The 27,875-nt window shown below is 49.6% G+C and overlaps 1 protein-coding gene across 4 annotated transcripts in view; it reads right to left on the minus strand.

The window, feature by feature from the left end:
* Positions 1-27,875, minus strand: part of RABL6 (RAB, member RAS oncogene family like 6) — a 61,279-nt gene that overhangs the window by 19,029 nt on the left and 14,375 nt on the right. For all 4 annotated transcript variants that reach the window (XM_080356124.1, XM_080356123.1, XM_080356126.1 and 1 more), the window contains 6 exons: positions 21,157-21,209; positions 19,534-19,625; positions 18,529-18,669; positions 17,114-17,219; positions 10,854-10,957; positions 600-952 (listed from right to left, as the gene is read on the minus strand). In XM_080356124.1, the coding sequence (XP_080212250.1) occupies positions 600-952; positions 10,854-10,957; positions 17,114-17,219; positions 18,529-18,669; positions 19,534-19,625; positions 21,157-21,209 (849 nt within the window). The remainder of the gene's footprint in view (positions 1-599; positions 953-10,853; positions 10,958-17,113; positions 17,220-18,528; positions 18,670-19,533; positions 19,626-21,156; positions 21,210-27,875) is intronic.

Raw genomic sequence — 27,875 nt, forward strand, 5'->3', positions numbered from 1 at the left:
ATGCCCCTGCCCTGCAGACCGGCGGGCAGCGGTTCGGCCCGAGCGCCGCTCTGCTCCGTGTGTCCCCGCGCTCAGAACAAGCGAGCGGGCTGCCCCAGCCGCGAGCGCTCCCAAGGAGCACACGCTGCCCCGGGGGGACTCTGCTGCACGGCCTGGACTTACGGGATCATTTCTGGCTGAATAACCTTTAAAACCAGCACTGTGCTGTCCTCCGCTAACACACAGGAGCCCCTTGGAGCTGTCAGACTTTTGTGAAGACAGAGCTTCAAATAGGTTCTCTAACAATTTTTCTTGCTATTCGAGAGGCATATGTGCTCCTGGTAAGAAGCTGACAGTTCTTTTATTAGTGTCCCCTGCATGTCCAGTACGTTTCTCCTGAGCCACGCTACAGGCAGCTGGCTGGACACCGTCCTCATCCGAGCACAGAGATAAACCACAATGAGAGAAACAGGAGAGACACAGAGAGTGACAGCGCAGCTCTCCTTGCACACACGCAGGGCCGTGTTCCTCAGACACCTGTCTGCTCAGCCTCTCACAGGGAAAACAATGAAGGCAAAGCAGAGAAACACCCACAGGTGACATTGCACCCGAACACCCACCTGGCTGTGGAGGAGCGGGGTCCGACGCAGGAGATGTCCCAAACAGACGGGAAATAATGCTGCGCTTTGGCGGCGGGACGGCAGGCGGAGGTGCCGGGGAGGCTGCAGCTGGTGGAGGCGCGTGTGGCTGCTGGGCTTCAGGTGCAGGCACTGGTGAAAACGATGGGGGCGGCTCAGGAGAGACGGCGGAGCCTGCGGCAAGCGGCTGCTGCGGAGTGCCGGGGCTGGAGCTGCCCGTGGACGTGGAGCTCGGAGGTACTATGGGGGACTGCGAGCCAGAGGAAGGGCTCTGCCCGTTAGTCGTTAGAGGCGACGTGTGTCCTCGACTTCGGGCTTCCATCATTTCAAGGAAGCTGCAGGAAGATAAATTGCAATATAAGGAATGGAGAAAACATGCTCAAGAGAGCACCGAGCGTAGCGCTGGGCTGCTCGGGGTACATGCTGAGCTGGGAGGGTACAGGTCTGCTTTGGGTGACGCTGTGACTCCCTGGGCCACAGTCAATCTGGTTCACCCACGTGAGTTAAATTCACCCCACCTGCATCGAGGTGTGGAGAATCCCAACCTCCTTTGCACTGCAGGATGAAATCTCTATTTGCAGAGGTGCTGGGAACTCCCTGGGTAGACAGACTATAAAAACGTGCCAGGGCTTGAAACACAACCTTAAGTGAGTTCTTGGGCATATGTCTCGAAGGGAGTAAGTGCTGGAGGAATGGCACGCTTTTAGATTCTGCAGAAGAGATCTGAGCCCTCAAGAAAAGTCAAATGCTATAAAAACCTCTTTCAGCCAAGAATGGATTTGAGAAGAGAATTCTTGAATGTCAGAAGGAAGGAGCCATGCAGAGGGCTCGCAGGACGCACCGTGACCATCCCTGTCGCGATGTGCAGACACACGGGCTGTCCCTGCACACACTGGGCTCTGCGGGCGGGCAGGGACGCTGAGCAGCAGCAGCTCTGAAGTGAGTTGTGGTCCTGGCTGGATTCCTGACTAGAAGAGGATTAAAGCCTGTGCCACTACAGAGGGTGAAACGCTCTGTTTCAGAAATGAAGCCCAGTCTGCTCTGCCACAGCCTCCTTCTGCAGCCTGTGTGCTTCGCAGTCTTTTCACAAGCTGTATGCAAAGCAATGCTAACAGAAAGACAGGCTGTTACTCTGAAATGGGCTCAAAATAAGATTTGCTCCATGCAGCCCATCTGAGAGATATAGAGAACGCTCAAAATGAAGCATCATGTATAAAATCTAGCAAATGCTGTGGTCTTGCCTCTTATTTCATTAAGCCTAACAAGCTTGTGCACAGAGACTCTGGGTTCAACTGCAAGACAGACAGACTTGGCTGTGCTCCAGTGTGTCAAAACAGAGACACAACCCATCCTTCAGGGACCTGCGCCACACAGACACCTCCAGCGGAACGGCTGCTAAGCAGAAAGCAAACAGCAGGGGCTAGAAGACTCGAAACCCCCTTGAGATATCATTTCCTATTTTAAGAAGCAACCTGATACACTTTAAAGGAACAAACTCACGTACTTTGTGACCAGCAACGTCTGAAGCCCTAGAAAACAACATCTCCAGGAAGCTGTTACTTGAACTGGAAAACCAGGAGTCCTTCCTAACTAAGGAACTGGGTAAGGTGGAGATAAAGGGTAGCACCAAAGAGCAGTAGTAGCTAGGAGAGAAATCCTTGGCAGAGTTCCTCAAGGATTAGCCTAGAGATATAATTCGGCCTTTCAATGAAGCAGCACAGAGACCAGGGAAATGCTCATGAGGCTGCAAGTTGAGAGGCAGTATCGACAGAGAAGACGACAGGGACAAGAAACAGAAAGAACTGGATAATCCTGAAAAATAGAAATGGGAAAAAATTCAACAGTACAAAGCAAACAGCCACCTGCTCAAGGGCTGCGGAACAATTGCTCTTGCTCCAAGTTCACCCCGCAAGAACGGTTAAGAAGGACTCGCCTCACTCATTCCAGATCGGACTAAAGGCTGCAGACACGGCGCTGCCTGGGACGAGCGGCAAAGGAGCCTGGTTGTCACACGGTCGTCCAGCGCCTGTCCCGAGACAGCTGCCAAGGCACCTAAATTAGAGCCGTGCTGTGGTAGCCCCACTGGAGCTTCCAGCAGGATTGGGGCAAGGCTTAGGGGCTTATTCCACCCACCAGACCGGCTACAGCAAAACCAGCTCTCGGCAGAGCTGAGATCAGAGCGTGTGACGCAGCATCATCCATTCCAGCATCCTCCCTCTCAGGGGACTGGTAGCTGGGGTGAGCTGCGCGACAACACACTCCGCTGCAAATGATGCGTGGATTTGTCATGCACCAAAGAGAAAACATAAAGGGGTTTAACTCTTGCACTGAGCTCTGTGGGGGCTGCACTAGGTTAGTCTGGAAGGTGCTCAATGTGTCACGTACGCCGCAGGAACACAACCACACGTTTTCAGCACAGGGCCCAGCAATTGCCCATCACTGCTACTCAAGGAGGGGGTCACCACGTGCAGTTTGGCATCGCTCAAGGTAGATTACACAGACATCCGTGGAGAGGGAATGATAAACCAAGGTACCTGCAATCCAGCCCAACAAAGCAAATGCTCTGAATCCATGAAGCCATGTGAATTGCTGTGCCCCGAAATGCCGTCCACGAGACCTGCTGGCACGGGACGCGCGGCTCTGCAGATCCGCGCCAGGAGCACCGAGCGCTCCATTCCGTCATCCCTCCCCTCCCAGCTCTATTCAGGGCTCCTGGCGAGGACGGCTGAGCAGCTCTGCTCCGTGGTACTCGCTCCTCCTCCCTGCTCAGGGTTAAAGCCTCCTGCCTCCCAACTGGGAAGAAGGATTAATCCCAGCTGATCTACATGCACCCCTGCTCCTGTTCATAGCAACAGCAACCCCGGCTGAACGGCCTGCAAGCTCGGCTAGTGCCGCATCCAGCACCACGGTACCGATGCCAGCGCTGCCCGCTCTCCTGGGCTGGGCTCTGACTGCCTCTGCGAGCACCAAATCACCAACGTCACATGAAAACAGACCCAAACAACCTCTGAGCTGAGATCAGGATGCCCAGTCCCACCATCATGGCAACTGGGGGGATTCGGGTAGGGTAAGACGCGTGTACACCGAAGACTAAGGAACAAGGATCCTATATGAAGTACATACACAGTCATTTTAGGATACAGAATATGAAGCTCAAAGAGTGCTTAAAGCTGGACCCAACAAAGCACAGGACACTCTTTACAATATCAGGGTATTTGAAGATTTACTGCACTTTGTACTACCAAAGCTGCCCATTTTGGAAACAACCTGGTTTGTTCTGGGCAAGCAGCCACCTCCAGAGGGAGGGAGGGCTGCGACTACCACCTGTTTCTCCTGCAGAAACACATGAATTTTAAGAGCTGGAGGAAAAAAATGCTAAATAACTGAAATATAAAGAGTGTCATCCTTCCCTCCAGCTCAGCTAGTCTGGAGAATAACATCCATGCGGGCTGCTTCTGCACCTGCTCCTATGCCTTGTTCACCTACATGATGTGAAGGGCGTAAGAACAAGTTATTTTTAGGAGAAAGATGCAATTGTTATTTGGGGACAGCACGACATAGGCTCTTCACCCAGCACAGCACCACGGAGATCTGCGGCACGTGTGCTCGCAGCACCTTCCTCATCCCCAACCAGCCACGTGGGCCACGCTCCGTGCCGTGTGCCGGGACACCGCGGGGATAAGGATGGGCTGATACTGGTCTTACACGGGCTGCACAAACAGCTCTGCTGAGCTCTCACATTCGTATCTTCTTCCGTGAAAGAGGTGGGTGGAAAAACAGCATCTACGAGAACGCTGCCAGCAAGCTCTCAGTAATTTCCAGGGTGGAGGTGTCTAAAGCATCCTCCACACTTCAAAAATACTACATAATGCATGAATGCTTTCTCTGACTTTACACACACTCCTCAGAGGCACAAGCGTGGCTGTTTTGGGAAGACACCGGGCCAAACCTGCCACGTGTCTGTTTTTTCTCATATTCTACACAATCTGGCCGCCGCGTTCCTTGTTCTATGGTTCCGCCAGCCCTCCGCAAAACGACACGCTCAAAATCTGTGAAACAAGCAGCTTCATGTCCACTCTAGGTGTAGCAGACCAGGTCTATTAAAGCACAGGACGAACTCACGCCGTGACCTCAGTAGACTTGTTTTGGTCGGGAATTGGAGGCGGCGAACGTGCCACAGCGGTCCAGAGGGGTCACCTGTCCTCAGCGCACGGGCTCCGCGTTTGCCTTCCAACCCTTCCGTTCACACCGTGTGACAAACCCACATCCACAAAACCCCTGAATAATTCACCGTCAGCTGGGGCTGCTCGCAAGAGGAGACTTCATGCAATTTTCAAGATGAACATGCTCCACGGGAACTAAAATTAAGCAGGGCCTGAGGTTACTGTTGCTCTGCTCCCCGAGCAAACAAAAGGGAGCACAAAAGGACTTGTTAGCCTCACAGCTCCTAAAATTGTCAGTGCTCATGTTCATTTACTATTGAAGACAGGAGCAGCCTGAAGCTTTTTGGCTCCTGGTTCTAACGTGCTGCAATCAATTTTTCAAATGTATTTTGTGTGGCAAGAAATGTTTGGCGTTATTTTATTAATGGTGAAAATGAAGATTAATAGAGTGTGTGACATCAATTTAACTGGGGCTATTGAGGGCTGGATTTCTACATGTTTGCTATGGGCTCATTAAAGGTACTGAACCTGATGCCCCCCTAAGCTCAGGTCCCCGAATGTGACATTAATTGCCGAGCGGGGTTCAGTCCCGCTGCCCAGCCCCCAGGGAGCTGCTCTGCTTCTCCCCCGACACAAAACGGATGCAGCAGATAAACCCCCTTCACAACATCCGAGACACGCTCCATGTCCTCTGCTTCTCTAGCAAGATCAATGACGATAGGGTTAGTTGCAATTAATTCTTAATGCAGTCCCACAGAAAAACCCATGAGCTAGAGCCCCATCTAGTAGACGCTGGCTCGTGATCTGTGTGATGGCAACAGTGACTCACAGCAGGTGGAAACGATAAAGGTGGGGTGAGAGAGCAAAAGTGGTTTTGTTCTCCTAACTGGCAATTCAGCCTTTGGCGGGTGCAATTCTGGCCCTGTGCTCCAAAGGAACTGAAAATACGGGAGAACGGCTGGAGCAGCAGGTGCTGCTGCCACGGTGCTGCTGTTACTCAGCTAAACCGCCGGCTGTGCTCAGTGCGGAAAAACAGACACGCAAATCAAACCCCCAAACCCAGTCTAGGAATCACAGAATCCCAGAATGTCAGGGGTTGAAGGGCCCTGGAAAGCTCATCCAGTGCAATCCCCCCATGGAGCAGGAACACCCAGATGAGGTTACACAGGAAGGTGTCCAGGCGGGTTGGAATGTCTGCACAGAAGGAGACTCCACAACCCCCTGGGCAGCCTGGACCAGGCTCTGACACCCTCACCATGGAGAAGTTTCTTCTCAAATTTAAGTGGAACTTCCTGTGTTCCAGTTTGCACCCATTGCCCCTTGTCCTGTCACTGGTTGTCACCAGAAGAGCCTGGCTCCATCCTCCTGACACTCACCCTTCCCATATTGATCCCCAGGAATGAGTCCCCCCTCAGTGTCCTCTTGTCCAGCTCCAGAGCCCCAGCTCCCTCAGCCTTTCCTCACACGGGAGATGCTCCACTCCCTGCAGCATCTTGGTGGCTGCGCTGGACTCTCTGCAGCAGTTCCCTGTCCTGCTGGAACTGAGGGGCCACAACTGGACACAAGATTCCAGGTGTGGTCTCCCCAGGGCAGAGCAGAGGGGCAGGAGAACCTCTCTGACCTACTGACCAGCCCCTTCTAACCCACCCCAGGTACCATTGGCTTCCTGGCCACAAGGGCCCAGTGCTGGCTCATGGTCACCCTGCTGTCCCCAGGACCCCCAGGTCCCTTTCCCCTACACTGCTCTCCAACAGGTCATCACCCAACTTACACTGGAACCTGAGGTTGTTCATACCCCTGACTTTGTAGTGAACGGAGCTGTTTGATGCAGGAGCGTGTCTCCCAGAAGCAGAGTCCTCGTGAGAAGAGTACGACACCTTCCTGCAGTCCCTGCTCTGCATCTGCCCGGCCTGGATGGTCAGGATCCCCAATGGGCCGGTGACAGCGGTGGCACCGCCAGGAAGGACCCAGGGGTACCTGGCACTGCTGGAACAGGTCCTGCTGCTGCATGGGCTGCACCTGGGATCACACACCATCTCAGGTTATCTCAAGTTCAACTGCTTTGAATGTATTTGTACAAAGTCTGACTAAGTTTGTGTAAGAGCTCTTACACACAGAGAGTAACTGATCTAAGAATTCATTTCCTACGAACAATTCCTGTGAAGAAGTTGGACTTCGAGTGCTCGCAGACCAAACAGTCGCACAGTAGTTTATAGGTGACCATTTCCCAAAGCTTCTCAAAACGGAGAGTGAAAGAAGATGGGATATCTCACAAACAATCTCTTGACTAATTCATCTTAATCTCTGGAGGAGGAAAAAGTTAATTACTTAACCCTTGAAAATAAATTTTGTCTTTTGATATTAAAAAAAAAAGCATAATACTAGAAAAAATGCAACCAAACATAAAAGCTCATGTAAACCATACATTAAATCTCCTTCTTATTAATTGTTGCAAATGTTTCCACCAACAGCATATTCCTGAAAAAAATGAATATGCAGGAAGAGTTGCTACAATTTCCCAAAAACTATTTCTCTGTGTGCACCACTCAGTGAGGGAACAGGCACACTGAACATGGTCATGTAGTCTTCCTTGTGACAGAAGATAAGCTGTGTGCAATGAAAGATGGCAATACCGAGCGAATTAAGTACAAATTCAGAAGAGTAAAACCATTGCTGTTTGTTTACTAAGAATTCAGCATCTCAAAAAGGACTGAAATATGTTTTTAGCAGCACTGAAAATGTGAAATCTGAGAAACCGGAGGGAAAGCAGCAGAGCAAGAGCTGCGGCAGGCAGAGGAGGCTCAGAGGGACAGAGCTGGAAGCGCCTCAGCGCGTCTCCCAGGGCAGAGCCCAGCGAGGGACGACTTACATAATGCGGCGGAGGCAGCGTCGTGTGCCACCTCGTGTCTTCTCAGGGATCCACATTTGGAGCTGTGACATTTTGTCCTCGGGTGCCCAGTGGCAGCTGGAGGAAGAGTTCTCGGGCTCTTTCTGTTCTCTGATCCAAATTTAGCATCGGTCATTGTGACAGAGCAGCTACTAGAAGTGCACAGGGGTGAACGAGGGAACTGAGATGTCCTGGCCTGTCACCGTGCCTTACTCCATGGCCTGATTTTCTGGCAGGAGAGCAGGAACTGCCTTGGAGGAGGAGCTGCAGCAGCCACCCCAAGGGCCCATGGACACCTCCACTGTCTGTGTAATTCATGGTGACCAACTGCAGAACTGCCAGTAAAGACACTGGGGACAGGAGGTGCTGGGGCGAGTTGAGAGAAGGGAACGGAGCTGGTGAGGGGCTGGAGCACAAGTGTGATGGAGCGGCTGAGGGACCTGGGGGGTTCAGCTGGAGAACAGGAGCTGAGGGGAGACCTTCTGATCTCTGAACTGCCTGAAAGGAGCTTGGAGCCAGGGGGGTCGGGCTCTGCTCCCCAGGAACAAGCGCCAGGAGCAGAGGAAACGGCCTCAAGTTGCGCCAGGGGAGGTTGAGGTTGGATCTGGGAACAATTTCTTCCCCAAAGGGCTGTGGGGCATTGGAACAGGCTGCCCAGGGCAGTGCTGGAGTCACCAGCCCTGGAGGGTTGGACAGACGGACATGAGGTTCTCAGGACATGGGGCAGTGCCAGGGCTGGGTTATGGTTGGACTCAATGATCTTGAGGGGCTTTTCCAAGCAAACTGATTCTGTGATTCTATGAGCCAGCACAAGGGCTTCGCATCTGCCAAGGGTCAACAAGTCACCCTGCACTAATGCACAAGCTGTAAGAAGGGGAGTGTCAGAGGACAACGCTCCAGGTGCTCATTTTGACAACCACCCCAGTAGCATGTTAAACATGATAATCCCCAAATTACGGGCACCTGACTAGCATGAATGCAAGGACCTTCCCAGGCCCTAGTAAGGAGCACTGCAGCCCTGCCTCCCAACTGTCAGCAGCTGCTGTCACTGTGTCCACAGACACTGTCACTGTGTCCACAGATGTGTTCACCAGCCTGAACTGTTCATTAAGTACCGGAACTTTACCCAAACCTGAGTTCCCTGCTATAGGAGAGTGCTTATTTCTTTAAATTGGGACTTTGGGTGAAGAGCCAAGCCTGAAAAGCTCGTGCAGGGATAAAAAAATGAGTGTGTGAAGAGTATACTTTCCAACTCTAGGGCTGAAGTAACCCCTCTGCAGTTCATCGGCTTCAGAGAGTCGCTGCTGAAACAAACGGACTCTTTGTTTCTACATGGGATGTGGAGAAAACCCTAAAAACCCCCCTAAAATAGCACTCTATTTTAGTTGTGTGATCGAAGCACTCAGATGTGACACAGCCTGGTCCTTTTCTTTTGGGATCAGAGGCTCAAGCCAGGAAGCATCCAGGGATATTTTAATGACCTTTCTATAAAGAAGCGCTATTTTGTGAAAGCAACGACCACTGGTCTCAGTGCACAGACATAAATGTGCAGTAGCTGAAGTGAAAGCAGAAGGTGGCCAGCTGCATAGAAATATGGGTTTATTTGCTAAAGCAGAACCCTAGGGAAAATTCTTGCTTTCAAAACTTCTGTCAGGTACCACGGCTTAGGTATTTCACGTTCGGCCCATTACGCAGCACAATGGCGCAATGAGCCCTCCCCAGCAGCCGCCACCGATGGCACCAAAAGCTCCTCTGAGTTTGCAAAAGGCAAGAATGAGCTGTTTGAGCTGTCAGTGCGCAGAGCCCAGAGTAACGGGACCGGTCTGGCCCTGGGGTCTGGATGCTGCAAACGATAGTCTTTAGTAATGAGGGGATTTCTGCAATGCTCTCTGGCATGGAAGCACACCAGTATTGTCAGTGGTATACGCTGGTGTGGTTACACTGGATGGAATAATCCAGCCCATGTCCGTTGCTGAAACCAGGTCTTGCTATCACCACACTGCCGCTGCTCCCTTCGAGCTCTAGTTCTACGCAGATGCTCCTCAGAGCCGGCCCAGCTCAGATCGACCCAGAGGCAGAAGAGAGTTTTCTGCTGGATTTGTGAACTGAATTGGCTCGTGTGAGTGTCCAGAAAATGCTAAAGCTGAAGCGTGAGAGGTGACTCCGCAGCAAGATCTGCTGATGTGAGTCCAGAACAGCTCTGCCAGCCCTTCATTCCTTTTACTGATGCAGTGAAAACAAAAATATTAGAAAAGAGTCTGAGAGCACAGCCCAGTCCTTTGAGCAGGGACATCAAGAGAACTGCTGAAGGCACAAGAAGACTAAGGAAAGGAACGAGGTGAATGCTCTGGTAACAGTACTGCTTTGTGAGTATATGGGGTATTACAATGCTCTCATGAAGGAAAACACACTAAGCTTATAGAACCTGAAACTGCGTCTGAAAAATGCTGCTCAAAATGGCTGTGCATGAATATTTCATAACCATCGACTCCAACTTCCAAATAAAGCTGCCTGTAAAGCATTTTTTTCCAATTCATTCTGGGATTGCACATCACTACAATAAAGCCTTTGCAATGGGAATTCATGGGACACATTTGTTAATGTACTAATCTGAAGGGATTCCTGTTCGCTGTGCTGCAGATGTGCTGGCTGTGCAGGGCCAAACCTGCCAAAAGTCATTCCAGGCAGCAAGCAAACACACGGGCACTGAGCAACCCCAGCGCAGCAGGAACCAGCCACAACTCCAAACCAGGAATGCACCGAGGAGTGTTCAAAGAGAATAGAAGACAACAGTGTTGTTGCTATTACTTTCTGCTTATCATAAGACACACAATACACAGGACCAGCCAGGAATCAGCTCAGCAGTGGAGAGGTGGAAAATATCCCCTTCCAGCATCAGAGGCTGCAACATTCTTATCTATTAATACAACCGCTTCAGCGTGTGCTGCTCGGCTCCACCTCCAGCGCCCACGTGCCTGCAGGAACCAGACCCTTCCCAGGGATCCCCTAGCACACGCTTTACTCCAGGTGACACCACTTCTAAGTGACATTTTACAAGATCCAAAGAAATACTAAATGTCACTCCCCAGACCCTTCCGTCTGGCCACACACCACAGGTGGGGCTGCCCACACGTGTCACACCTCGACTGCAGGAAAACAGTTAGAAAAGATGGCTCAATGACATACAGTTCGTAGTTTTGATCTTCGGTCTCTTGCTGCACTGACAGCTCCTCCAAAGTTGCATCGATATCCAGCTGATTCGTCTCCAGCTGCCGTAGCAAGGTCTCCCTCTGGGGAAAGGAAAACAAGCCGGTGTGAGCAGGAAGGGTCACTGTAACAGATCTCTGTGCTCACGGGGCGCAGCGAGACCTCGTGTCACCGCTCTGCCCGCTGCCATGAATTAAACAGGAGCTTTGGTCCCTCGCGTGGTGTTCAGTTCAAATACAGAAGCACAAAGGGAAGCTGAAGCGGTAGCAAAAGTACATTTATCCAGAAAGTCTGTGTGTAAGAAAGTAATTTGTTCCGCGAGCTATACTTAATCATAAATCAATAAGGTATGACTTTCAGACACAGCATCGACGGTTGCATTTGGAGAACAGTATCAACTCCTTTGGAGAACAGTTGTGCAACCCATTCATTCTGGTCTGTGCTAAAGCAGCCGCCCTGGTGCAGGAGCTGATGCAAAACCTCAAAATCATTTTCTTTTTATTGTCAGGGTAGGTCAGTGAGCACAACCTGTCAACTCAGTGACGCTTCAGAAGTCACCGCCCTCTGCCTTCAGTTGCTGCGCCGCAGATGGGGGACAGACACTCCAGCTCATTTCAAACATGCAATGAAGTGAGTTTGCTTCACTAATATAACACAGGGCAGCTTAATTCAGTCCTTCCCCTTCCACATTTCCAACAGAACCCAAGCAAAAACCTCAGCTGAGGGGAAGTAAAGGCTTAAAAGGCTCAAAATCAATTGCAAATGCTTGTGGGACACTCCACAATAGCCTGGATGGGAACAAGAAGAGAACAATAACCACAAACGTTACAGAGATGGCACGGGCACAGCCAGCAGCACCAGCGCCGGCTCCGCACCACAACAGCCCCAGGCACAGCGCTGGCACAGCCTCCATGGCTGCAGAAACACCATGTGGGATCCTCCGGCCAAGAGCAGAGCTGGGAGCACGGCCCCTCCTGTGTTCCAGTTTGCACCCATTGCCCCTTGTCCTGTCACTGGTTGTCACCAGCAGAGCCTGGCTCCATCCTCCTGACACTCCCCCTTTCCATATTGATCCCCAGGAATGAGTCCCCCCTCAGTGTCCTCTTGTCCAGCTCCAGAGCCGCAGCTCCCTCAGCCTTTCCTCACACGGGAGATGCTCCACTCCCTGCAGCATCTTGGTGGCTGCCCTACACTGCTCTCCAACAGGTCATTCCCAACTTACACTGAACCTGGGGTTGTTCCTGCCCAGATTCAAGACTCTACACTTGCCCTTGTTCTATTTCATTACATTTTTCCCTGCCCAGCTCTCCAGCCTGTCCAGGTCTCTCAATGGCAGCACAGCTTCCAGTGTCACCACTCCTCCCAGCTTGGGGTCACCAGCAAACTTGCTGACAGTCACTCTGTTCCCTCGTCCAAGTCATTGATGAATATGTTGAATAATACCGGCCCCAGCACTGCCCCCTGAGGCACTGCACTGGATACAGGCCTCAGCTGGACTCTGCCCCATTGACCACAATGTCACCGTGCCCAGTGCCTGAAGGTGTCAGGGCTCCCTCTCCCAGGGCCTACACAGAGTGGCGCAGGGACAGGGACATGCGGAGCCGCCCAGGTGACCTGTCACAGCAGGTCCGGGTGCCACCGGCTGCCACGCTGCTCCACCGCCCAGCCCGCAGACAGAGGAGCCCCAGATTTCCTCCAAACTGCAGAGGATTTTGGTTTTGTAACAGCCTATGGGAAGACAAACGTTTCTGCAAAGCAATGGCGTTCAGGCTCCACGTGTGTGTACTGCGGCCAGCACAGGACCGTGCACGGTGCAGACTGAAGGGCGAGTGGCTCAGCAGAGCACAGCGCCGGCCGCGGCACAGCCCGAGCCCCAGCCTGCACGCTGCTCTATAGCAAATTCTACCGTCAGTAAGCAAGCTTTAAGTCACTTCTATTTTGTATTACAAGAACAGGTGATTCACAGCACCTGATAACCTTTAAACATGCTGATTTACTGGAAGATGCAGTCTTGAAATTTAAGAGCTTCTATGACCATTTAAGCTAATTTATTGCTTCGCAGACATTTAGATTCTCCATTTTTTACCTTCGCTGTTAAGAGCTTCAACTGATGCATATTTCCTTCGCCAGGTAATTTTTATTCATCATATTCATAAGCTCTATGCAGATGGAAACTTGACTTCAATTAACACGTATACAAAGAATTATGAAGACATCAGTTAACTCAAATTCCCTTTTTTATGGTGTACAGACAACAAACTTCAGCAAACACGCTGCACATATTGAAACTTGCGCCACTAAACAGAAGTACTAACCAGATTTTAGAAATAATTCTAGATTTTAGAATTCCAATTCTGGATTTAGAATTCAAAGTTCAAGAAGTGTAAAATTCTACAAGTAAAAGCTTTCATTCTTTCATGTTATTCATACAGAGTCAGCAAAAATGAGACAAAAAAAGAGCAGTTCTTCTCCTCAGTTTCCTAAAATGAGTGAAATAAATGCTGAGCAAATTAGCTCAATAAACACACAGAAGGGACACTGCTCTCCAACGCTCTCCTTAAGCACTTAGATAATGATTTTATTAAACAAGCAGTTTGCCTTTTCTCATATTTGGGCAGTAAGACATACACCAGAGTTTCATTTATTTCAATTTTCACAGATCGCAGTAAATGAAGAACTTAGATTTAATTATGAGAGAGTTGCATTTAATTTTGTAAAAATTCACTAATAATGGACTTCCAAATACTTCAATTCTATCTTCCCAGGCTGGTATTAGAATACTAAAGGAACAGCTTATTTGTAGCAATGACCCGAAGGATGGGAAGGAGCAGTGCGCAGAGCAGTGCTTTGGCTGAGCGCCACTACCAAGAGCTTCCTGGGAAAAGGCCATTTCGGCTGCCTGCACAATCCCGGCTCCGTCAGCGCAGCAGCGAAGGCCCCGTTGGACCCGACCGCATCCGCACATTCTATGGGCCACCTGCAATACCTACAGCTAAACCGCATTGTCAGGCTTGACGTCCTTCCCCTGGAAAGGAACCCATAAATAATTGAAGAGCCCAGGCTGCTCGAGGGAACGCACTGTATACTGGGGGTATGAATTTCAGCCACCGCTTGCTTCATGAAAGATGCATGACTGGGAGCTGGGCACAGAAATGCGGAATTTAAAACCAACCCGTTCAACACCAGCTCCGCTGAAGCGCAGCACGGAATCCCGTGTACAGCTCAACAACTCCTGTTCCCCGCGAGCTGCGGGGCTGGGGGACAGGGAGACACAGAGAGGTCACTGAGACTGACTGAATCACATGTGCATTTAGTGCCTCGTAGCGTTCCTCCTCCTTTAATCCTGCTCTGCACCAAAGCACCAGGGAAATGATCCCTTTCTGGAGCCTGTTACTGGCCAGTCTCTCTGAGGGCATAAGCAGAACCTTCAGGAAATAGGGCTGACTTTGATTTCACGGAACCACAGAATGTGAGGGGTTGGAAGGGCCCTGGGAAGCTCATCCAGTGCAATCCCCCCATGGAGCAGGAACACCCAGATGAGGTTACACAGGAAGGTGTCCAGGCGGGTTGGAATGTCTGCACAGAAGGAGACTCCACAACCCCCTGGGCAGCCTGGGCCAGGCTCTGACACCCTCACCCCCAACAAGTTTCTTCTCAAATTTAAGTGGGACCTCCTGTGTTCCAGTTTGCACCCATTGCCCCTTGTCCTGTCACTGGTTGTCACCAGCAGAGCCTGGCTCCATCCTCCTGACACTCACCCTTCCCATAGTGATCCCCAGGAATGAGTCCCCCCTCAGTGTCCTCTTGTCCAGCTCCAGAGCCCCAGCTCCCTCAGCCTTTCCTCACACGGGAGATGCTCCACTCCCTGCAGCATCTTGGTGGCTGCGCTGGACTCTCTGCAGCAGTTCCCTGTCCTGCTGGAACTGAGGGGCCACAGCTGGACACAAGATTCCAGGTGTGGTCTCCCCAGGGCAGAGCAGAGGGGCAGGAGAACCTCTCTGACCTACTGACCACCCCCTTCTAACCCACCCCAGGTCCCATTGGCTTCCTGGCCACAAGGGCCCAGTGCTGGCTCATGGTCACCCTGCTGTCCCCAGGACCCCCAGGTCCCTTTCCCCTACACTGCTCTCCAGCAGCTCATTCCCCAACTTATACTGCTACCTACAAACATCACCCTATAAACATTCCCATCCCGCTGGCTGTTGATCAGCCCAGGCTCCCCGGGCACCCAAAGCTGACGCCCACGGGGTCTGCAGGAGCAGCGAAACACCCGGAGCCACCAGCAGCTGGTTCCACGGGGCAGCACCAAACTCCTCCGGCAAACCTGTGGTACAAATCCAAGCAGTGCTGAAAAAACCAAGTGCAGTGTGTCTTGGCTGAAGTTTGCAAAGCATGTCACTTTTGTAAAGATGTAATTTTTCATAAAGTGACTTTTCTTTTACTAAGGTAACTCCCTTGAACCCTGAGCTCTGGTCAGAGATTCTGGAAGAGTTCCTGTCTCTGGACCATTAATGCAGTTGTTTAAGCTGCCAACATTACTCAGAGGTATTTATTCAATGTTTTGTGCAGCGTGTTTTAGATTTTTCTCTCCTGTTTTGCTACCAACCTTATGGTTTAAGGAATTAAGAGCCATTTAAATACCTACGAATGTCATTTGAACAGCACAGCAATAACAGGTTTTAAAACTAGAAGTTCTGGTTCCCACTGCAGAAAGGCAAGAACCTCATCAGTGCAGGAGCCGGTGGAACCGCGAGGGGGACAGGACCTGGGTCTGTGCTGTGGGAGCCTTGTAAAGAACTTCAAACCCAATAACAACCCCACCACCACACGAACCAAAACCAAACAGTTGGACTCAGTGATCTTAAAGGTCTTTTCCAACCCAAACGTTTCTGCGATTTTGTGAAGTTTGACATCACGTGGGAGCAAACTGGTTTATAAACACTGTGAGTTGTTCACTTAGACACAGCACATGAAATGAAAGGTCCTGTTACACTCACATCCTGAAGCTGCTTCCAAGCAAACCTGATGCTACAAATGCTTCTGTATTTCCTGCTTATAGCCATGGCTAGAAAAATCACTGCATACACGGACTGTGAGCAGTATCATTATGAGCATTCCAGAAACAAATCAGGCAGCAAGCCTGTTCTAAATGTCTTTTTCCCTTATCACCATCTATTTGAGAAGAAAAGGACAAATCTACAAATCTGACAAAAGTAACCTGGGAACTCATTATTGTGCGTGGTTTCCACAACCCATCGCTTCACCATAGGAGCTGAGGTTACAAAACCAAATGTTTAACCAACGCCACCCTGGCAGATTTCGTTCTTTTCCACTGAACAGCAAGCTGGGTTTATATCTCAGATTTCTACATCCTCCTCCTCAAAAATGTACTGTTTGACCTGTTTTCCTAGGTTTTTATGCATTCAGTTTTCTTATCCTGGTTCTTTCCTTTGCAGCCTGGGGCTGTGGTAACACCCACTAATATCTGGACTTCTGAATTAGTATTTCAGTAGGGATTATTTGTATTGAAAGAAAACCACAGACATCCTAACTACCGGTGACAGATAACTAAGATCAACTGCCTGTTTTTCCATCTAATAGACAAGAATGACACATCATATGTACCCCCAGAGCATATGATGTTGATCCCAAAAGACCCCCATACGATCCCCCCCTGCTAAAGGGTCACAGCTGTGAATTCCACCGTTCAGCCTTTGCCTTTCCACTCAGTCCATCCACACAAGAAGTCTCAATTATGAAGGAAATACAAAACTTGGATCTCTGTGCACAGGACCCAAGCAGATCAGTTACCGTCAGGGCAAAGATTTTCAGCAAACAGTTGTCCCTGAACTGTTCAGGTCAGACCAAATCTCTTCCCATTGGAGTTTTCATTGAACAGAATTGAAATGCAAAGTTTAACAAATGTGCATACGTGACATTGTTGACTTGGTAACTGAAGCGCAGGACGCAGCTCTCCTGCCAGTGTTATTCATCACCTTGGAGCCTTTCTCCAGAGTAAACTTTTGTGAACACAGCAGAGTCGCAAGCAGACACACGTTTAAACCACAGGCACCGATGTACTAACATAACTTTGTTAACAACTCTTACAAAAGCAAAGACCTACTCAGGATCCTTTAACAACAAAAGAAATCAGAAGTGTCAAATTCCCTCCTCAGAGATGGAAAAATCAAAGTCTGTGCCACCCACCCAGCACATCAGCACATCACCCTCTCTCTTACCTGCAGCTGCAAGAAGGGGATGTTGAAGAACTTGTGCAGGTACTTGAGGCCAAAGCTGTTCTTCATGGAAGACTCAGCATAGCGAAAATACGAGGAGCCGGGAGGCCTGTCTCAACCAGAGAGGTAGAGAGAACAGCACTGTACAAAGGACGTGGACTGCGAACTCACTTGCTGATTTACACACCATGAACTGTCCTCATTTCCAAGCCAACCCCCGGTCCCCAAATGTACATGAGCAGGTCATCCTGTCAGGGCCTCCTTGCTTGTTTACAGACAACATTCACACTCTCTTCCTCCTGAAGGTGGTAGAACACGGCTGTTGTGCTTGTGTGAGAAGGGACCGGAGCTGGTGAGGGGCTGGAGCACAAGTGTGATGGAGCAGCTGAGGGACCTGGGGGGTTCAGCTGAAGAACAGGAGCTGAGGGGAGACCTTCTGATCTCTGAACTGCCTGAAAGGAGCTTGGAGCCGGGGGGGTCGGGCTCTGCTCCCCAGGAACAAGTGCCAGGAGCAGAGGAAACGGCCTCAAGTTGCGCCAGGGGAGGTTGAGGTTGGATCTGGGAACAATTTCTTCCCCAAAGGGCTGTGGGGCATTGGAACAGGCTGCCCAGGGCAGTGCTGGAGTCACCAGCCCTGGAGGGCTGGACAGACGGACATGAGGTTCTCAGGACATGGGGCAGTCATGGACTTGGGAGCGTTGGGTTAACGGTTGGACTCAATGACCTTAAAGGTCTTCTCCAACCCAAATTATTCTGTTCTGTGATTCTAATCTAAGGTGCTGCTGCATCACGCGGCTGCCAGCCTGAGAAATACCATGTCAGGACACCGGGCTGTTGTTTTACCAAACTGAGGGTGTTACAGCTGTACAAGCTGCTCACTTCTCGGTGACGGTTTTGTTTCAAAACCACAAACAGATCCACATTAAGTCACAAGCATCAGCAGTGGGCACTAAACTCAGCTAAGTCACTTATAGAGATGAACTTGTAAAGAAATTATATACATTACAGAATCAAGTCTTAAAACTGATACCATTGCTGCGTGCCTGACACAGGCACAAACAGAGATCAGGAAAATGAAAAAATGACTTAAAAACATAAAACCACACAAAAATGTAAAATCTATTGAATCCTGACCAACAAATAGTATTTTCTACTAGCAGAGAGCCTCAGATGTGTGCGTAAGGGAAACTATGGCTGGCAAGGGAGGCGTATGACTTGGAGGTGCCCAGTAACTGCTGCGTGGGGATGCTCTTGGAGGAAAAGGAGCTGCTGTATGGGACAGTCTGAGCTATGAAAGCTTGGCAGAGGGTCCCAGGATGAACGTGATGTACATCTGAAGCACAGCAGCAGTATCTACAGCTGGTGGGAGAGCGCAGCCAACTTCTGCTCCCCTGGCCGGGACCCTGGTGCCGTCTCACCTGTTCAGGTTGTCGATGAGGTCCCGCACGTCCCCAGGCAGAATGACCCGGTGCTCCCCCATGTCGCGGTAATTCCCCAGCACGCATACTGGAACGTGGGTCGGCACTTTAGGAAGCTCCCTCAGAATATAGTTGAATGTCCTTCACCATAGGAGAGAAAGATACAGGCAGCTGAGTGGGAAACATCATCCTGTGAGAAGTTTCATGCACAAATCACAGAAAAATAAAGTAAGAATGTTTTTCCCCAAATCCTTCCAAGACTGTGGCTTCTTTGCCCTCCTCAGAGAATCACATTAACTGTAAATATGTCTGTATCATTCTTTATACAAAAACAGCTTGACAAGTTCAGTAATCCACTTCCACCAGCAACCTCACATCTCCTACAGCAATATCTCCCTCAGTGGTACGAAACCGTGAGGGGTCAGCAGAAGAGGAGGATTCCCTCCGTTCAGCTGTCAGCGAGCTCGCTGACTCACATCAAACCTGTAAAACAGCTTAAATAGAAAGCAGGAACTCTCACCACCTCCTCTTTCCGCTCTGGCTTCCATATGTCTCTCATCCTTCTCAGAAGATGTGCAAAACGAACCGTTCATGATTCCTGCACACTAACCCAGACTAAGGCCGCCAGATAATCCTTACTAATACCAGCCTTCCTGGGAACTTCTCACTAGCATTCACCTTTCCCTTGTGTTCTCGAGAGCAGGGATTTGTAATATGCCTGCGTACTTTGCACCTGCGATAGCGCTAATTACGAAGTCTCAGCCAGCAGTATATCAGAAACGGCAGAACGTGAGCCCACGGGGACACTGCTTGCTTGAAACAAGCCCAGGAGAGGAGATATTAACAGACATGTTGGCAGATAAAGCTGTTATTTTAAGGGACACAAACTTGCTTCAACTCATTAGGCTGGTTATCAGCTCCAGGGTCCATCTGGGAATCAAGAGGTCTAGAAGTTTTCACTAAACAAGGAGCACCGTGTGCTGCACGGCGCTGGAGACGACTCACCACTGCTTGGTGATGTCAAACATCATCACCACGCCATTGCAGTTCTTATAGACATCCAGGAACTCTGCATCCAGAGCCATTTCTGACTCTGCCTGAGGAAATAAAGGCAAAAGAAGCAGTAAATAACGTGATTCAACTTCAGGCTTGTACAGAACACTGCTGATACAGTGCTGAATACGCAAACTTTCTGAAGTGACGGTCACTGTAAGAACTATCTGTGGATTTCACATCACCATCATTTAAGCAAGATACCTGGTGGTTCAGAGCTTCCCTTGCCCATAGGAGCAGGATGTGAAGCACCCCATAGTCTCTGAAAAACCCATATCTGACAGCAAATGCTAAACCCCAGCCCCTGCCCTTCCCAAATCCTGCGTTGACAAGATAACTCCATATAAGCAACAGGATGGAGGACAGAGGACACGGCTCCTGTCCCATCTCTTTGTTGACCCAAAGATTGACTGGACTACTAATGCTCCTGGTGTATAAAGCCAGGATGTAGTTTCTACTGAGTTTCTCCCATTCAGGGCTGAACATATTTATTAGCACCTGATTTGCTTTTCATTAACTGGAATGTGCACACTGCACAGTTCTGGTCATAATTCAACATCCAAGGCTCCTGGTGCCATTTGGTGCCCATGGAACAATTCTCACTCATTTCCCAGGAGCGGAAAATGCACCCATGTTTGTGAAGGAAGCGGCAGCTGTGATCTCTGTTCTCACAGAGGCTTTTTTCCCACAGGAGAACATTTTCTAAGGAAATTCTCCTCATCTGACCGCACAGATGGAGCAGGACCAGCGCCCTGGTGAAAGAGGTAACTCTTCCCTGCCCGTCCCAGAGCCGCGTGCTCAGCTCTCTGTGCATCCATGACGCTGCCTTTCCCACCAATTCCAACAAAACGGTTATTGAGCGAGTAGCAGAGCACCGCCTGTGCGCTGCGCCCCGAGGGGCACTGACACAGCCACAGCAGACGTAAAGCTCTTTAAGAGCCGCAGCAGCGATCACGGGATCAAGGGCCCTTACACTGAATCTTTCCTGAGGGTTCAATCAGACATCTTTTGAAAGAGATGCCACAGAATTCCACTGGCAGACCCGATGCACTTTAGGGAACGTATGGTCTCCCACAGAGCACTTTGTTCTGCAGCAGAATGTCCAAAGGAGACACATTCGTGCAAAAGCCTTGAGGAAGCTGCTCTCTTTACTTTGACATACCAGGTAACACTCCTATTGCCCCCTCCTCCTCTCTATTTCCAAGGGTGTTACAAGGCAATTGTTAACCCAGTTTTAAGGGGCAGCCAGAGAGCACCAAGTGACTCCTACAGCTCTCTCAAGAAGTCCATGACAACAGGACTCCCTGTCACTGCCCGTGTGCACACAGGTCCAAAGCCACATGAAAACATCTGGGGTGCAGCTGTTCCCAAAAGACAGAATGGGAAACAGCAGAAAAGTTGTAGGGAGGGCACGAACAAGGCTAAAGTGCACGGGCTAAAGAACGAAGAGCATCAGGGATCGCGCTGCCCCTCATCCACCTGCCAGGCCAGCATTACAGCAAAAACAAATACAGAACTTACTGTCCATGGACCAAAGGTGGAACACAGGCAGAATCTGCGTTCAAGGTGACTCACCTCCTGAGGGTCATTTTCCAGTTTCAAACCATCTCCTCGTTTTTTGCATTTTCCTTAAAAAGAAATGTGAAAAAACAAACGCATTACACTGGGCAGAGAACTCCAGGATGAGTTTAGGCAGGAGCACAGCTTTCTGAACGCGACCTTAAAGCAGATCCAACCTGTATAAGCACGGGGAAGGAGGAGGGGTGGGACAGGCATGCCTTGCTGAGGAATGCCGGCCGCCCTGGTCAAGATTACCAGCTAGTCTAATTCAAAGAGAAATGGGAAGAAACTCTGGGGCAGCTTAAACCGCACTCTGCACAGCATAAAGTCCCAGTGACTGAATAGCACAGGCTTTGGTGCACTGTCTGACCACAAAGGGAAGCTGCTTTGTTGCACTTTTTGTTGTGTTAGTGTTAAAAAGGCAAAAGATGGTGGGGCTGCTCTGACTGGACAGCACAAGGGCAGACACGGCCTTCCCGAGGGACGAGATGACGCTGCTGCGCGATGTCGCTGAGCTGACGCGAGCAGTCGGGTACATCAACGTGGCCTCGGAGCCCATTGGGTGTTTGCACTGACTTGACCAGGTCAAAAAAAAAATGAGGGGGATGGCAAGGAGACTGTGAGAAATGAACAGGCAAAAGGCAGAACGTATACAAGGGGAAATCAAGGAAAATCACAGACACTGTGGCGAGGGGGCTGTGGAGCAGAGAGACGAGGACATGTGTGTGAAGGGGCAGGTCCGGGCCCTGCCAGCGAAGGCGCGGAAAGGAAATCCTTCAGATGCATCATCCGGAGACACACACAGAAAACAGAGTACAGGTAAAACTCTGATGGAGCTCACAGCAAAGTGCGGGAGCCAACAGGCTAAACACTTGGAGAAGACACTAAAAGGCCCTACAGAGACTTGCCTTGCAGTCCCGCAGCCACAACCCCTTCTGGAGGAACCCACAGGTTTCTCTGCAGCTCATACAGAATCACAGAATCCCAGAGTGTCAGGGGTTGAAGGGCCCTGGAAAGCTCATCCAGTGCAATCCCCCCATGGAGCAGGAACACCCAGATGAGGTTACACAGGAAGGTGTCCAGGCGGGTTGGAATGTCTGCAGAGAAGGAGACTCCACAACCCCCCTGGGCAGCCTGGGCCAGGCTCTGCCACCCTCACCAGGAACAAGTTTCTTCTCAAATTTAAGTGGAACCTCCTGTGTTCTGGTTTGTACCCATTGCCCCTTGTCCTGTCACTGGTTGTCACCAGCAGAGCCTGGCTCCATCCTCCTGACACTGCCCCTTTCCATATTGATCCCCAGGAATGAGTCCCCCCTCAGTGTCCTCTTGTCCAGCTCCAGAGCCGCAGCTCCCTCAGCCTTTCCTCACATGGGAGATGCTCCACTCCCTTCAGTATCTTCGTTGCTCTACTCCTCTGCTTCCCCTGGGGCACACGCTGAACTACAGCCCTTTTTCCTGAAGGGCAGAACTCCTGAGACTTCCCTCTTTTCTTACAGCTTCAACCAGCACTGGATAAGTTCACAAGCTGCCTTTTTAAAGCACCACTGGCATTTGACTCAGCACCACCAGAAAAAGAGTCGGTGTTTTGAAACTCAAGGCTTTCTGAAAGTTTTGTGTTACATCGGTTGCACCGTAATCGTGTTTCCAAATCTTAAATCCTGCAGCCACAGCAGACGGAGGAGGAGACACCGCGGTGTGCTGGGAGGATCGGTGAGCGGTGATCAGCTAATGGGGTTCCCTGGTGCAGCCACCCAGTGCTAAGAACTGCGGGAGCCTCAACAAGCGAAGGCAGCACAGCTTTCACCTCCCGCTGAACAAGCTTAGTGGGGTCATGCCATGAAAAATCTGTCTCTGCCCCCCAAATACTGTTCAAACTCCATGTACAGCAGTTTCCAGAATTGTATCAAATGATGAGCACTGCACAACAAATAACCCTGCAAGATCTGGAGTGTACAGATAGCAAATATCTGCCAGATCTTACTGACAGCAATTAAAACTACTTCTGAATTAACTTCTTTCTGTATTTTCCTGGTCTAAATAATGATGAGTTAACTAAACTGCAATGGTAGAGACTTGGAATTCCTTCTTGTAATTTCTAGAAATTCCCCGTGTCAGCTCAGATCTACCTGCAAAAACATCTCCCATTGACTCTTTAAAAGACTCTGCAACACCGGGACGAAAACAGCTTCTGCCAAGTGTTCAAAACGGAGCAACTCCTTGTAAAATTCATGGTTCTGTCAGATACTGCATGTGAAACACAGTGTTTCATTCTTTCTGCAGACAGGTCAAGGCCAAATTGCTATAAAATAGAGTTATTCATGGAAGTTTGACTGCTGCAGGATATGGTGGGAGATTCCGGCCCCCTGACAGTGTGTCTGCTGGTGCTTCTGTGCATCCCCAACAAACATTCGCTGCCCTCGTGCCATCTGACCTTCAACATCCGAAAGCAGCAGAAATATGAATCCCTGTCCTTCCCCATTCACATGTTGTGTTTCCCTGGAGGATCCACGTACGGGCTCTGGTTTTTCCCAGCACCACAAAGGTGTGGGATGTCTAGGACGTTCACGTCTTTTCCCACTTCAATTAAATTCATTTCAAGTCAGTGGCATTCATGTGGCTCGTCTGAATGTCAAAATACCGCTATTTCTGCAGTTACTGCTAAATTGTGCTTGGCATGACCTAAATTTAGAGGTATTAAAACAGAAGTCCAAGCAACCACAAATACTCTTCATAGTTCCTCTCGTTCTGAGCAATCGAGGTGTAAGCTGGACACATTTACAACCAATGCTTTGAGACTGAATGTACGACTCGCACGCCTCTCCCCGCTTCTGGCTCTACGTGTGCATCAAGAGGAATGGGTAATATTGTTAGATGATGCTCGTGGCTGCTGTAAAGGAGGTCACCCAGACAGGAGTAACAGAGCTGGAAAGCGCATGTGTGCACATATTCATGCACAGTGTCTATTTCTGGAAAAAAAACTGCAGGATGAGCCAGATAAAGGCAAGATGTACATAGTGAAAAGATGCGATTCAGCCTGCATAGGGAAGTGCACAATGAAGATTGAGTTATTGTATGAACGATGTGTTTAAGGTTGCGCTGATGTGTAATCTCGGAGCCTCCATTAGAAAGCATGGGTCTTCGTGTTGCAATCGCTCAACTTCTCTACCTAGAATGACAACTGCTCCTTATTTGCAGGCATAATAGTGACACTGAAATCAAATAACCTTCCAGCAGCGCCCCAAAGTCTCCAGAACAGTTCATTTGGAACAGGAGATGGGGCCCAGGGCAGCACCCGGAGCCACCGCAGCTCCAGCACCAGCGGGACCCAGTGCCACCCGCCCACAGACGCTGCCCGCAGCGCGAGGGACATGTTCTGTCCACCACTCGAACATACACGTTAGAATATCTGCATCCCCAGTGTTATGTAGCTTACAACACCTCAAAGTAAGAGAAATACTAATTGTGATCTTTCCTCAGTCTTGCAGCATGTCTCAGGGAGGGAGAAGGTGAAGGGGCAGGGAGAGGAATCTCCAATATGAGGGAAAGAATTGATACTATTTTGGGGGCCACAGGAAAAAAAAACGTGATTTGATCCCTTCAGTTAGTGTATGGGAATAAATGCAGGAACCAAACTGTTCTCGAATCACCTGCATTCCAGCAGCTCCTTTGCGTTCAGATCTGCTAGAGCTTTACGACCTGCAGCAGCCACACAACTTGCTGCAAAGCCAGAAAGATGAGTCAGGCCTGTGACTTTTGCTGAGAGGTCTTTCCTGTGTTCTGTCAGTCCCAAGGGCAGCAAGGGAGATGGTATTTACTAGACACACCACACAACGTTAAATACAATCTGTAGCTGGGGGCAAGCTCTACTTGTTCAGATTCCAACAAACGGCGTCATGGCACAAACGGGCCCAGCGCTCCGTGCAGGCCCAAGGACAGGACAGCGGCTGCAGGAGAATCCGCAGGCCAGTCCATCTGCACGTTAAAACCAAAAATCTCAAAGACTCAAGGACAAGGGCAGAGGAACAGCACAGTGTGGGGTTGCCATCCCCCCACCTTAAGCTTTCATAACAAATCTTATCCCCACACCCTCAAATTAACATCGATAAGCTAAACAAACAGCATCAAGGCCCAAGCGGGGCAGGGCCGGCACAGCTGCCTCCCAAACCGGCTGGAGGCAACAGGCTGCCCAGGGCAGTGCTGGAGTCACCATCCCTGGAGGGGTTTAGAGGTGTTTAGATGAGGTTCTCAGGAACATGGGTCAGTGCTGGAGTTGGGTTACGGTTGGACTTGATCCTGAGAGATCTTCCAATGGGAATGATTCTATGATTCTACCAAGCGAAGCGTGTGCTGAGCTGCTGAGGACAGAGGCACACGCTGCCGGCGCCAGGAGAAACACCACCGAGCACAACCACGGCTAACTCCAGCGCCAAAACGTGCACGGAGCTCTGCAGGGTGCGAGCTCTGAGCTGCATATTGGCTGGGAATGGCAGCGCCGCAGAGGGGAGCCCGGAGCTGCTTTACAAGACTGGAGTTGAAAACTGCGGGTTACGGGTACGTTGTTTGGACAGTCTGGCTACATCGGGCTTTTAATACATTTTCAAACATCTTATTTTAAATAGAGGTCTCTTAATTTCCTCTAACAAGGAATAATTCTTCCAAAATGAGGGAACACTGGCAAAAAATCTGCCCTAGCAAACAATGTATGTTCAAAGGTATGTTCAGAAATGCACGTTTGTTTTTGGCAGCTTCAATCCAGCCTGATAAACGCAGCGTTCTGCACAAGTCTAGATGTGCACATAGCTGGGATCCTGCAGGAAAGGAAACGAGGAGGATCGGGTCGCGCGAGCGCTGTGCCGCAGCACCGCTGCACACTCAGTGCCTATGGTCTAGATTGGAGCTGCTCTCACCAAAAGCATCACGCAGGAGGATTTTTTGTCCTAAGCATGCAAGAGGAAGAACAGAAACGTCATGAGATAACATTAAGATGAAAGGTAGATATGAGTAAGTTCCTAATGGTTAACTTGCACATTTTCCTAAAGTTGTGATTATTGAGGATCTACAGTGCTATGGCAATGGGAAATTATTTGATTTTGTTACATCGTGATTATCTGATTTTTTACACTCCATTGAGAACATTTGATTACATAAAAATATATATTGGTGGTACATAAGTGGGGATCTTAACAGAACAAGTTTTATTTCAAAAGAATATAGAGCGGAGGGAAGAGAGTCCCTTGAGATTTCCAACACATGCTCCACTGTCAGAAATGAAAGCAGCATCAGAAGAGCTGTTATCAACATCTGCACTTGTCAAACACAATCCGTTTTGCCAAAAAAACCCAAAAGACAAGTCTCTAGTTGAGAAGACAGCTCTGCTCAGAGAAGCTATTCACAGAAATAAATGCTGGGACCACATGATTCCCGAATTAACTGCCTATCTATTCACACCAAAGCTGCAAGGCAGCGAGAACACAGCTGTTTTTTCCGGTTCCAGCCTTGCAGATGTTATCTCGGGTCTGAGAGCTGGGCTGTGATCAGACTGACTTCAGTGGCGACTCTGGCCTACATAAGGTTTTGTCTACACTGTGAAACTGGCCTTTAAAAGAATAAAAACCTAAAGTCCCCAGGATTTCCAATTCAAGTTACTGGCTCATGTTTAACCCAAAGGCTCCATTATGCAGCTGAACCTGTGCTGCTGTCTTAGTGACTTTTTTACTATTTTAAATCCGATTTAGCTAACAGGAAGAATTACATTTGTCCTTTTCCCACTTCCGATTGTACTTATCTCCTTATTTTTCGGCGTGAATGCCTGTGAAGCCCCACAGGTGGAACAGCACAGATTGCAGCCGCGGCTGCAGGAAAAGCAGCAGCAGCCAAACCAGGGAAGTCTGAAGTTTCAATGACTGTGGTCATGGTTTCTGACCAACAGAAACACACAAACAAGGAGCAGGACCCACAGAGCAAGAGACTCTCACTTGTAAAATGGGTTTCCTGGTCATACTCGCACTTTAAAGCAGGAGCGTGGCTGGTACCAAACGCCTCGGAAAAGCCAAACGGTGTTTGAATCTGGGGCTGCTGAGATTTACACCTGAACCCCAACCCCTTCCAGGAACAGGTTCCGCCCCATCCAGATCCTGCCCTCACATACGCTGCTGGGGTTTGTTCTGACTTTTGATGAAATAGAACTTTATACTCTGACAAAAATGGAAAACTAAGAACAAAAGTATTTACACATCATAACACTTTCCTTGGCTAAACATTGAAAAATATTTTGGATTTAACATATTGCATCTTCTGTGCGAGGTGAATGTAAGTAATTGGCTTCTCTTTTATCCTTCTGTCCTGTATACGTTATTCACTGCAGATAACATTTTATCAATTTAACACCAGCATTCCTTCACAAACACAGCTCAGCAAGAGCTGTTATAAACAGAATAAAGAGCTCAGTAGCTGTCTAAACTTATAAAACTATAATGGTGAAGTTTAGAATAAAGCTCAGAGAATCTTAATACCCTAAGCAGCAGATTATTTAATCTGTCCCAGAGCACATGGAACAACGGTTTCTGAATACTGGATTTGATCTGAAGTGCAGATTCCAAATAACGGGCTCCAGCACAGGACACTCCTCTCTCCTTTGCACATTTTCTCAGAAAGTAACATCCATGCATTTGACAAAACTAAACACGGACATTTGTCTAAAGCAGAAGTATGTATTTCTGAATTCCATCTAAGCT

Source organism: Nesoenas mayeri (genome assembly GCF_963082525.1).
Source record: "Nesoenas mayeri genome assembly, chromosome: 18".
Lineage (NCBI taxonomy): Eukaryota > Metazoa > Chordata > Aves > Columbiformes > Columbidae > Nesoenas > Nesoenas mayeri.